The sequence below is a fragment of the Bos indicus genome, chromosome 12 (genome assembly GCF_029378745.1).
Source record: "Bos indicus isolate NIAB-ARS_2022 breed Sahiwal x Tharparkar chromosome 12, NIAB-ARS_B.indTharparkar_mat_pri_1.0, whole genome shotgun sequence".
Lineage (NCBI taxonomy): Eukaryota > Metazoa > Chordata > Mammalia > Artiodactyla > Bovidae > Bos > Bos indicus.
In genome coordinates, this window is record NC_091771.1 from 52,633,244 (window position 1) to 52,645,956 (window position 12,713).

Genomic DNA, 12,713 nt, shown 5'->3' on the forward strand with positions numbered 1-12,713 from the left:
AAACATTGGTGGTAGTAGAACAGTTCAAATCGGACGACTTTAGAATAAGCTGGACACTTGGCTCTTTACCAACTGGTCACTTTCCCCCTCTTCGTGAGAGGGCGATTTTCTTTCTCCTGGACTCTTCGCTCTCTCACCACTCTGTTTTTGCATTACCAATTAGGGGCTTAACAGCATCATCTCAAAGCCTTTCCGCTCCACGTTTTTACTTTTTGGTACTCAACGTTCCCTGGCCTTTTGGATTTCGATTGGTTTAACCAGCTAGTGGCTAGTAGATGCTGTCGTTCAGCACAAGCGCTCTGGCAAAAGACCAAACCTGCGGGCATTCTCCGTACCCCGCCAAGGCAGGCACCTGCAGCGCCTGCTTTTTTGGAACACCGCCCCTGGTTCTCAAGTCGGCGCACTTCGCTCGCCGGCCGCGGCTAGAGGAAGTGCCCGTGGCGGGAAAGTGCTGGCCGCGTCCAATCAGGCACCTGGGATTGGGTAGCGTGGGCGGGGGCGGTGGCCCAAGGACCCCGGCCCGCGCCCCGCCCCTCGCGAGCGCCTCGGGCCCCCACCTCGAAGTCCTGTCCTACACCCCGGCCCCGCCCACCAAGGCGCCCGCGCCCCGCCCCGCCCGGGGGCCGCGGCTAAAACCCGGAGCCTTCACTGCGCCCAGGGGACTGGAGGGACGCTCTGAGCATGTGCAGAGCGGCTCGGCGGCGGCTGCTTCGGCGGGAGGCTGGGCCCGGGTGCTGATGCGAATCGCCCGCTCGGCCTCCGCCTAGCGTGGTCGTCAGTCCGGGCCGGGGCGGTAGGGAAGGAGCCGTAGCTTCTCCCTGCGGCGCGAGGAGCCGGTGCTTCGGCACGCCCCCACCCCCTCCCCGGGTGTCCGAGGCGCCCTCTGGGCCCACGATGATGGCGGAGCAGGTGAAATGCGCTTCGGCGGGGGGCGGCTCCGGAGCGGGCTCCGGGCAGGTGGTGAACACCGAGCTGGAGGTGAAGAAGCTGAAGGAGCTGGTGCGCATGCTGGAGAAGCAAAACGAGCAGCTGCGTAGCCAGACGGCCACCGCGTCCGCCGCCCCGCACCTGCTGCTCCTGTCGCCGCCGCCGCCGCCCGCCGCGCCGCCGCCCGCCGGGGCCTGTAGCCCCTTGGCCCCGCGGAGCCCTCCGGCCGCCGCCGCCGCCTCGGGGGGCCTGGGGTTGGGGCTGGCCTTGGCTGCGGGGGGCGGCGGCGGCAGCGGCGGCTCCAGCCCCGCTTTCCCGGGGACCTACTGCCTGCCCAGCCCGGCGCCCTCCCTGCTCTGCAGCCTGGCGCAGCCCCCCGAGGCTCCCTTCGTCTACTTCAAGCCTGCGGCGGGCTTCTTCGGCGCGGGCGGCTGCGGCGGCGGCCCGGAGCCCGGGGGCGCGGGGACACCGCCGGGGGCCGCCGCCGCGCCCTCCTCGCCGCCCCCCACGCTGCTGGACGAGGTGGAGCCGCTGGATCTGGAGAGCTTGGCCGCCTGGCGGGACGAGGACGACTACACCTGGTATTGCCGAGCTCCGCTGCGACCCCCGGGGAGGGCGAGGGCTGGGCGGGAGAGTGGGGGGACCACAGCCATCGTCCGTAGACGGGGTGACCAGGCAGATGCTGAGCTGGGCGATAAGCAGAGGCTGTTGAACCAGGGTGGAAACCTATTTTCTCATAGTTCAGGCTGATCATCAACAGGCTGACCCGTTGTCTGGGGATGAGCTAGCTGGTCCTTTTCATCTTGTTTTGTCTTTGCTGATGATTGGGTACCAAAGCTCCTCGTTAGCGTTAACTGCAAAATCCACGCTGTCTTTTTGTCACTCGGTCCTGCTTTTTTTTTTCTTCAGTCTTTTGGGGGATGGGTAGGGGTTGGCCTCTATCTGCGCTGTTACTGTTCTGTCCTCCCAAACCAAGACTGGGGGCAGCATTGGCGTGCTGTCCCTACCTCCTTGGTACCCTGAGCCACCTAGTGATGGCTCTCTCTTGAAGAGGTTCGTTCTGTCTGTTGATTGTCTTCATTCGCTGCATCTTTGATAGCTTCTCACTTCAGAGACTGACTTGCTTTTCGCAGTGTGCTGAACTCACTGGCTTTCCTATCAGTAAGGGTGATAAGAAAAAAAAAAGCTTTTCGGGGAATGGTGTGAGCAGCTTGAAGGCACTCTGTTACCTAGGACCCGAGGAACTTGCTTAAAAAAATAAATTCGTGATTGAGGAAAAGTGAGCTTAGAGAAGCTGCTTTTATTTATTTATTTTTTAGGAACTACAAGTTATCTGAAAACTTGAGGCTGGCAGCCCTTATTCGCTTGAAATCTGTTAGCTCTATTTTCACAGATCAGTGGGTGCCTGGGGGCGGTAGTGGTTGTAGTTCTGATTTCTTTATTTGTAATGGTGCTTGCTCATGGAGTAGTCACTTCATGCCTTTAGGTTGGTTCACATTGTCCTTGGTCACTAGAGGCAGTGTGATGTGGTCAGATGAGTAGATCCTTCAGATCAGGTGGGACTTAGGTTCAGGCCTGGTGAATGAACAGCATTCACGTCTACTTAGCAGTGGCCTGAAGAATAGTTGTAGTCCTTTTCTCTATAATCTCAGGTCCTCTTCCTGTCTTCAGGCTGGGTTTTCCTCACTTTCTTTGTGTTTCTGTTCTGATTGCTCAGGAGGGAATGAGAGATGGAGAACCTTTTTGGTTCCTTTTTTTCGCACTCTTACGGTGAGAACTGTGACTCTAAGGTTCACTAATTGACTTGATTCTGAGAGTCAAAATACTTGGAGCTCTTTCTATAAATAGGGGTAGTCATCCTCCTTCTGATTACGTTCAGGCAGCTGGGCAGGAGGCACAGGTTGTAAATATTGAAGCCACTCACTGCTTTCTGGAACTTTAACCATTTCATTTTTGTAAAGTCCAGGCTGTATTGTAACTTCAAATTCAGCCTGAATATGGCACCAGAAAATGCCCTCATGGTGGTTCTTAAGGTAGTTCCTAGTAACTGTAAGCCCTTTCGCCACTTTCAAATTATTTTAGATTGATTTAGTCCCCACTTGGCCTTTTCTGGAGATGTGTGCTTAAATAATAGAAGGAAACTTACTGTATTTTGGATGGGGATCGATCCTGTGCTTTAAAACTGTTAGCATTTTAAAACTTATTATGATATACTTACTATTTTACAAGTGTATTAGATTTACTAGCACATATGTTGTGAATATAATTGTAATATTTTCTTTTATTAAATGGATTTCAACTATATTTTGTTATCCTCCAACTGTTGCTAGTATTTTGATACCTAGGGTTTCCTTTTGTAGTTAAATTTTTGTCAAAACAGCATTAAAGTAACTTAAAAAATCACCTACGTAATGAGATTAGCCAATCAGCACTTGAGATGATTTGAAGCAAATCTAACCAGGTTTGAGTTGTAGCAGGATTTACTAATTTCACTCATCAAGTATATAGGTGAATGAATAAATCAATGCCTTGGCACTTTACGGATGTTTCTACAGACCAATGGGACACCGTTTAGAGTATCTTCTTCAGAACAAACCAGGGTTAGAATCCCAAATGGAAAAACAGGGAGGGGTTGTTAATCTTAGTGGGATGGACTTAAATTTTTTTTTAAGTCCCCTGATTTATAGAAAATCATAGCATTTTTATACATTGAGATTTTTGTATTGCAGTACTTGGTTTATTGCTGAACAAGCAGTCAACGGGATTTACTTTTCAAAACTAAGCCCACTTGTTGATGCTTGAAGAGTTCTCTGATGTTCCTTCATCCCCATAAACCTCATCTCCCACCCTGGTGACGTCTTTTGGCTTCCATGATGTGTTTGCAGGAGAGCAGCTTCACTTCCCACCCCTATTTATTAAGAAACAATTAAAGCTGACAAAATATGTACTTGATTATTTTTTAAAAAATTTTAAAATTTTACATATTCATGGTAAAAGACAAAACACAGAAGTGAATATAAAGTCACAAAGGTCTTCCCTTTTGTCCTTAATTTACTACTGTGACTGAGGTAACCTTGTTAACCTTCAAGATAATTATACAAATTAACATGCAAATGTACACATCAGTACTTTTACACTTAGCTTTCATTATATGTATCTTGCCAGTCTGTCCCCCTGTGCAAACAGTTGGATCATTTTTTCCCTGCAAACTTTAAACTTTTTATTTTGTATTGGATTATAGCCAATTAACATTTTGTGGTAGTTTCAGGTATAGAGTGAAGGGGCTCTGCCATACATATACAGGGATCCTTTCTCCCCCAAACCCACTTCCTATCCAGGCTGACACATAACATTGAGTAGAGTTCTATGTCTTATACAACAGGCTCTTGTTGGTTATCCATTTTGAATGTAGCAGTGTGTACGTGACCTTCCCAAACTCCCTAACTATCCCTTTGTCCCCGCAATCATAAGTTGGTTTTCTAAGTCTATAAGTCTCTTCCTGTTTTGTAAGTTCATTTGTATCTTTTCTTTTTAGATTCGTTATTAAAGTAACACTGTTAAGGAATAAGTTACTGTTAACTTTTATTACCTACAATTTTTCATGCATTTTTATCATAACTTTATCCTAATGGGTTAAACAAATTGATTATTTAGAATAGTACTTCCTGCTTAAATGTCATAGAGAAAGTTCAGGAAAGAATGCGCAAATGTAGGTTAATCATTGAACATTTTAGAAGTTCTTTTATGCAAGGCTACTTCAAATAAAATCTTAGAATATAACTGTTCATCTTCTGTTACAACCTAGGCAAAATTTGGCTCAAGAGAAAACAGTGAATAACAGAATAACATTTGCTTGGTGATAGTTTATTAATCAGTCAGATCTCATAGGCCTTTTTTCCCAAACAAGTTATTTAACCTAAAAGCATCTTCTGATTAAAAAAAATTGGATGTAAGAATGATGTGTTCTGCTTTTTGTTTTGAAGAAAAGCTTTGAAACAAAACAATTGTCTCATTTCTTCAAATTCTTATCTTAGTTGAATTTTAAAGTGTTTAACTTTGCCTCAGTATAGTCTGGTTATTTTAGCACAGTTCTGCTAGAATTAAATGTGTGAAAATTGAGTTGGTGGTTTCAGAATCTTAAGTCCAGTTATTACAATTCTATAGTAAACTTTACATCCTGCTCTGCTGTTGATGCCATCATATTACGAACTTGACAGCCTCAGCTCTCCAGGAGACCACAGACTAGAAAGTATAGCAGAGAAACTGATCATCAGCAGCAAATTAAAAGCTCAAAAGGACTAAAGTCCCAGTTCACGCATGAATGATTTGCTGGTCTGTACAGAAGAATGTTTTAAAGGGCTCTGTCCCAGTGTCACCAGGCTAAAAAGGACCAGGGTCCTTCTTAGGACCAGGAGAGGGAATCAGACTGGTATGAAGTGCCCATGGGAACAGTAAGTCATTAAGTGCATACTGGACCTTTCTCTGACCTATTTCAGTGTTAAGGGACTGAAGCTCCAAGGAGAAATAACTTATGTGAACCTCTTCAGTTATTTACTGAAAGAATTGACTAAAAATCAGGTTATGTGGATTCAAAAGCATTTATACCATTGATTATTTTTTTTTCCTCCAGGCATGGTTGTGACCCATTAGTAGGCTCCAAAGTCCATTTCATGGACTGACCTGTATTATTTTTTAATGAAGTGCAATAGACTATAAAATTAGGATCAGAGTGCCTGTATCTTATAATGCAAACATGGGTTGATTAAACTTATTTCAGTTTTATGTGTATATGTCCTACGTTGAAATAGTAAGTGCACTTGTGCATTATGGCTAAAGTTAGAATTTTCTAACTCCAAGTTTTTCTGTTTTAAAGCAAAATGGATTTGGAAAAACAAGTAGAAGAGCACAGTTCCGTGAGGATAGTGTAGCGCTGGGGCATCTCAGGGCCTGCACACCTCAACCAGAAGACGAGCGTATTCAGACAATGTCAAGATTAAAACATGCCAGCTGATATAAAATATAACCATATAAGGAAGCATTTATTTTAGTGGAGTAGCAATTAGCAGAGTATTGGGGTTTATGTAAAAGGGATGTGGCAGGGATTTTAACTTGCTCAGTTGGGAAGGACAGGGGAAAAGTTCTTAATGATACAAGGGTAAAATGGTGGAAAATACAAATTACGGAAAGCTTAGTGAATGAGATATTCATCCTCCTTGTATACCACCAGGGCCCTGGACAGCTGGCTAAAATCATTGCCGGTTTTGCATCAAAGCTGTTGAACACCTTGTGCGATACATATGGCACAGCTAAATTAGACCACCTAAACTGTTTTGGTTTTTTTTTTTATAATTGATTTTCAGTGAAAAGACCAGAGGGTACTTCACTTTCTGACAATGCTAATTGAAAATACGCAGTGTTTTCTCAGAGCAAGGGGAGTTGACTGAAGTCTCTGCTGATGTGCCTTCTTAAATGAGTAACTTTGAAAACCCTGCAGGGAGAGGTTGAAATAGAGTTTAGATCTAAATGTGGAGGGAGAGGGAGTGTCTGCCTTAGGACCCTTTAATAACTAAAATTTAGACTTGATGTATCCTTTTAAATAGTTTAGTGGGGGTAGATTTCTGACCGGCTTAACCCTAGCAGGTGCTACTGAATCTAAGCTGACTAAAGATTGATTGATTGTGCTAATCAGCTACCGTGTTTTACCTTTGCTTAATATAAAACTTCTAGTGATTGAAGCCTCTTAAAATGGCTTATCTGAAAATTGACACATTTTCCTTTTCCGTGACAGGTCTGTGATATGCATGTAATTGTTTTGCAGTAACATTTATTTTTGATTATCTGCAAAAAGGTTGTTTTTAGAACCAAACGTTGAGATTAGCCAAGACAATTTTTCTAGACATTCTGAAATACATTTGAAGCATTAAGGGTTATTATGGTAGACTTTGAATATTCCTTTTGGAAGATTTGAAGAGAGGGGAAGGAAAATTAGAGTGTGACGTTTTAAATGATAGCTTTTCTAATATTTGTAGGATCCTCAAGTGTTAGACTAAGGCTTTTTAGATATTCTTGCCAGATTCTAACATACCATCAATGAAACAGTACAAGGTGAAAGAGCAATTGGTAGGAGGTATGTTGTATTAACAGTGGCAAATTAGGATATTGTAAATATTACTGGCATTGTAATGATGAGGTGAACTTTATGACTTCTCAGAAGATAAGAGCCATTTACGAGAAACACAGGTTTTACCTTGCTTATGTAATTTTGGAGACATACTCAGGGAGTTTGTAACCACATGGTCTTCATAACTAATTGCCCTTTACTTCCTTTTAAATCCAGTTCTAGGCCTAGCCAGAGACGTAGTAGGGCTCAAAACTATCCTGGAAACTTTGTTTTAGAGGCTGACTTAAAAATGATCCTTTGTCTTCATTCCATATATTTTCATAGTGCTTCTAAAGTTCTGTCAAAGTAATACAATAAATAGGATGTAAATAATACAAAAAAACTCATCTATACAGAGACCTATTACAGAAAGCAACTGTCTGCTACCCTTGAGTCTTCCATATAGATACTGCTGTGTACTGCCTTAGCAGTTTCTTCATTCTTTATTTCTAAGGTCTTTATACCACATGATCTTAAAAATCTATAGACTTGTTTTAGAAAATAAAGACTAAGCACTCTTCCCTTCATCCGCCATATGTTCTTCCCTTTCTCATAAGAGTTTTCATAGTTTCTTCCCTTAAATCGTTAGTTATTACTGTTACTAGCTGAGCCCTGTTAATTGTATGTTACATTCATTTTCTCCAATCTCTTTGTTCTTCCCAAGAGTTAGTAACAGCCTCTCTGTTTTCTTTTCACTTTCTTTAATCCCTTGTTACTAATTATTTGTCTAAACGTGCTCCTGGAGTCATAAAGTTTCTCAAGAAGGTCAAAAATATTTGATGATACCTTAAATCTGTTTTTAAAAATTTACTTTGCGGTGGCATCCCTTCTAGAACCCTTAATTCCATCGCTCCATCCTTTACTGCCGGCTCCTTAGACTAGATGCACAGTGCTGTTGTCAATGGTAATTCCTTCGGTTTCTTGGTAGTATTGATCTCCTGTTTCATAAACCTTTGTCTCAGAATTTCATTTATTCTTGTGGGTGGGGTGCAGCCTCAGTAGCTTTCTGAGGACATGCACGAGAAGGACTTTGAAATCTTGTGTATTTGACAATGTCCGTATTCTGTTCTCATGCAAGATTCATAGTTGGGCTGGCTATAAAAGTCTAAGTCAGTTATTTTTCCTCACGTGTAAGGGCCCTGTTCCATGGTTTCAGTTTTTATTGTTTTACAGCTGTTGAAGTGCACTGTGATTTGGACGGTGAATTCTTTGTGACTTTTTCTTTGGTTTTCTTTCTTTACTCCTAAGGCTCTTAAGTGTCATTGTGTACCTTGTATGGGTCTGTCTCCTCACTGGTCGCACTGGGCATTTGTGGGCGCCTTCAGTCTAGAACTTGATGGCCTGCCTTCAACTTTGGAAAATTTTTGGCCTTTACAAAACCTTTCTTCACTTTCATGTTGTTTAGAACTTAAAACAGTCAGATGGGCCCTGCCTGGTACAATTTTAATTTTCTTATCCCTCTCCTCCTGTTGTTAATCTTTGTGTTTTGCTCCTGGAAGACTTCCTCAACTGGATCTTTCAAGCTCACTTATTGAATGCTTTGTTTCTTCTATTAACAGTTGAAAAGTTTCATTTGCCAAGAAAGAAGTAACTGCTTCTTTGTAAATATCCTGGTTTTGTCTTGTGAATACAACATTTTTTTCTCAGTTGATGTCAGTTATAATCATCTTGGACTTTTCATCTGTTACCTGCATTGTTTTTCTGTTTAGTTCTTTTTTCCCCTTCTACTTCTAGTCTCATGGTTTTACTTAAAAGGAATATTCCATGTATCTGATGTCTTTTGTTGTCTCTTCATACCCAAAGGTGGTATTGAAATTGATCTGTCAAGGCTCTGTGAGGATGGAGCTCTTTGGCTGACTTTACTAGACATGGGGTAGGTGGTCAGTTGAGGTTTCATTACCACTAGGTCTTCTCTCGGGTTCATCTGGGTCTCCAAACATAAACTTTCTGTACTCCTGGGAGATAGAAGGCAGTCAGCTTTAGGAATGTAAAGGGGAAAACAGGGCAAGTTAGCAAGAAGATTCAGAGAAGGCAATGGCACCCCACTCCAGCACTCTTGCCTGGAAAATCCCATGGATGGAGGAGCCTGGTAGGCTGCAGTCCACGGGGTCGCTAAGAGTCAGACACGACTGAGCGACTTCACTTTCACTTTTCACTTTCCTGCATTGGAGAAGGAAATGGCAACCCACTCCAGTGTTTTTGCCTGGAGAATCCCATGGATGGGGGAGCCTGGTGGGCTGCCGTCTATAGGGTCGCACAGAGTTGGATACGACTGAAGTGACTTAGCAGTAGCAGCAGCAGCAAGAAGATTTTCAGTTAGTCCCTCTGGTTCAGTGAGGTGCTTCCTCTCTCTTTCAGCTAGGTTTGGTGTGCCTGAAGTCAGTTTCTCTGGGTCACCCTTAGCCACATAGTAAGCCTCTGGTCTTAGGCGGTGGTGGAGGAGTGGTGGGACTTGCGTATGCAGTAGAGAAGGTGATCTGAGGTCCCAGTTATTCCTTATGCAGACTTTCAAGTGAATTCTTTGCTTTCAGTCACAGGCTCACCTCCATAGTCTATGAACTGCAGGATAGGGGTGAGACGTAGTAGCAGAAAGCATGAATGGACAACGGAAGATGAAAGAGATAACTCCCTGTTCGTGACCATGGCGGAGCGGGTCCCAGAGCAGTCGCAAATGCCTCTGGGACGTGAGTGCTGCTTTTCAATGTGCTGTAAGGCCATGTGGTCAAATGAGAGAACCAGATTACGTGGGCATGGAGAGATTAAGCACGTCTTTCTAAGGGGATCCCCTGCAAGTGAAAAGCAAAACATGCTACCAAAAAACCCCCCAGAATGGTGGGAGTGTGTGAAATCCTTAGGCAGGCTGGTTGGTGGAGGTTTCTAGCGGCAGGAGGAAGGAACAGTTGTCCCGGGAGGTGCTGGAGGTGATTTGCAGAGACGCACTTCACATGGGCGCTGAGATAGGTTCGTAAACAAGCCAAGGCTCAGACAGTGCATGAACTTGTGTGTGTATTAAGCAGTGAGGAAATTTTATTAAAAGAAACTGAAATATAAAGAAGTTGCACGGTGACCAGTGTTGTGGCTCATGTCTGTGGGGGCTGTGGCACCTGCCTGATAGATGGCAGCTCCGGGCTCACTGAAGGACAGGATGCAGTCAGCTGCTTATTGTCTTGGTGACATTTTTAATAAAGATTCATTACTGTGTAAGTGAACTGTGAAGTGCATATATTTAAAATGTACTATTTTGTATATATTGACGTATGTATAATCCATAAAGCTATCACCACAGTCAAGATACTGAATATATTCCAGCACTCCAAACTTCCTTGTGGCCCCTTGTATTTCATTCTCTCCTGATCCCGACCACCTCCAACTCAGCCACTGGTCTGTTTTCTGTCAGTCGAGGTTAGTTTGCATTTTCTGCACTTCTTTATCAGTGAAATCACAGAGCATGTCCTTTTTTTGTTTGGTCTGGCTTCTTTAAATCAAGGTATGACAAGTCCCCTCTTTCTGAGAGTGCATTTGTAAGTCCAGCAGTTAGCCTGGGTGCTCAGCTAACACAATTGGCTATATAGTACTGTGCTGTAATAGGTTTATAATACTTTTAACACAAACACAAATAATGTTAATACATAAAAAACAAAAGACAGTTTTAAACTTTCAGTAGAGTACCTTAAAGTACAGTAGTACAGTACAGCAGCTCTACCGTTGTTTTGCCTTGCTTCACTCTGTTATTTTCACTTTTGTTTCCATTGTTATTGCTTGTCACTTCTTAGTGGTACCCACTACATCACTGCTGCTTTTCCACTTGCTTACATACATCATGGGTTTAAAGATAGTGTCCTCTATACAGTCCTACGCAGTAAAGTACACAAAAGACCAACCGATTATAGAGGATGCACGCACGTTCACGGACAGCGTATGCCAGTCACGTGAACCATTACAACTTAACGTGATTAGTTGGATACGAATGCATGTTTGCAGCTTTGAAAGTTTGTGATTTGAAGGTTCTGATGTAGGGGACTTTATTTAATTATTTTGAAATTCATGTGTTGTTATATGAATCACTAGTTCATTTCTTTTTATTGTGAGGGTTTTAGATGATAGGGACACAATAATGGTTTGTCTTATCTGTTTATCTTTTTATGAACATTGAGGTTTTCAGTTTGGGGCTATTAAGTCTTTGTGTGGACACACAGCATTTGTGTCTTTCTGGTAAATATGACTTTTGAGTGGCTGGATCAGAGAGTAGGTGTATGTTAATTTTTAAAAGAAGCTGGCAGAATCTTTTCCAAAGTGGTTGTGCCATTTTATATTTCCACTGGCAGTGTAGCAGAGTTTCCTTTGCACCAGATTGTCACCAAGGCTTGCTATGGCTAGTCTTCTCCTTAGGCATTCTAATAGCTGTGTAGCAGTGTCTCACTGGGGCTCTCATTTTTCCCTAATGAGTAATGGTGAGCATCTTTTCAACATCTGTTTGCCATCCATTGATCTTTGATGAAATGTCTGTTTAAATCTTTTGTTAATTTTTTAAAAACTGGGTTGCTTATTGAGTTTGTAGAATTTCATATGTATTCCCCTTATAAGTTCTTTTATCTGATAAATGATTTGTAAGTGTTTTTTCTCCCAATCCATGGTTAGTGATTCATTCTCTTAATAGTCTGTTTCAAAGAGCAGAGAGACTTGTTAGTTTTGGTGAAGTCCAGTTTTTTTTTTTTTTTTCTTTTCTAGATCATGCTTTCAGTCTAAAAAATGTATCTAAGTAATACTTGCCAACCCAAAGACAGCAGGACTTTCATCTATGGTTTCTTCTAAAAGTTTTACAGTTTAGGTTTCACATTTTTGTGATCTGTTTTGAGTTAACTTTGGATATTGTGTCAAGTATGGATCAAGGCTCACTTTTTGCATGTATTTGTTCCAGCACCGTTCGTTCAAAACACTGCCTCTTGTTCATTGAATTGTCTTTGTAGTTTGTCAAAAATCAGTTTTCCATGTATCTGTATTTCTATTTATGGACCATCTGGTTTTTCCATTGATCTGTTTATCCTCGTGCCGTCCTATTGATAAATTGTCTTCATTACTGTAGTCTTATGATAAGTCTTAATTAGTTAGCAGTAGCTCTCCGAATTCATTGTTTTGGCTATTCTAGGATCTTTGCACTTACATATGAATTTTAGAATCAGCTTTTACAAAAAGCCTGCTGAGATTTTGATTGGAATTTTGTTAAATGGATCAATTTAGGGCTAAGTGACATCTTCACAATATTTAGTTCTCTGACCCATGGACATGGCCTGTCTATATATGTATCTTTTAAAATTTCTCTCAGGACGATTATTATAGTTTTCAAGGAAAAGGTCTTGGCATCTTTCATCAGATTTATCCTTAGGCATCTTGTGGGTTTGTTTTATGCTATTGTAAATGGAAGTGAAATCTCAAAAATACTGATTGTTAGTAATTCTCTTTTTTTTTAGTTGCTCTTTTCTTTTGTACTTTGATCTGGTGTTCTATACTTCTGCTGCTAAGCTCACTTATTCTAGTATTTTTTTTTGTATATTCTGGGCTTCACTGATAGCTCAGTTGGTAAAGAATCCACCTGCAATGCAGGAGACCCTGGTTCAACTCCTGGGTC

At 42.5% G+C, this 12,713-nt stretch overlaps 1 protein-coding gene across 2 annotated transcripts in view; it reads left to right on the forward strand.

Annotated features, from left to right (window-relative positions):
- Positions 1–643: 643 nt before the first annotated feature.
- The window catches only part of SLAIN1 (SLAIN motif family member 1), a 52,656-nt gene continuing 40,586 nt past the window's right edge, over positions 644–12,713 (forward strand). Inside the window, exon 1 of one of the 2 annotated variants that reach the window (XM_019971597.2) lies at positions 644–1,508. In XM_019971597.2, the coding sequence (XP_019827156.2) occupies positions 895–1,508 (614 nt within the window). In that variant the 5' untranslated portion in view covers positions 644–894. The remainder of the gene's footprint in view (positions 1,509–12,713) is intronic. The other variant, XM_070800368.1, reaches the window with a different exon arrangement.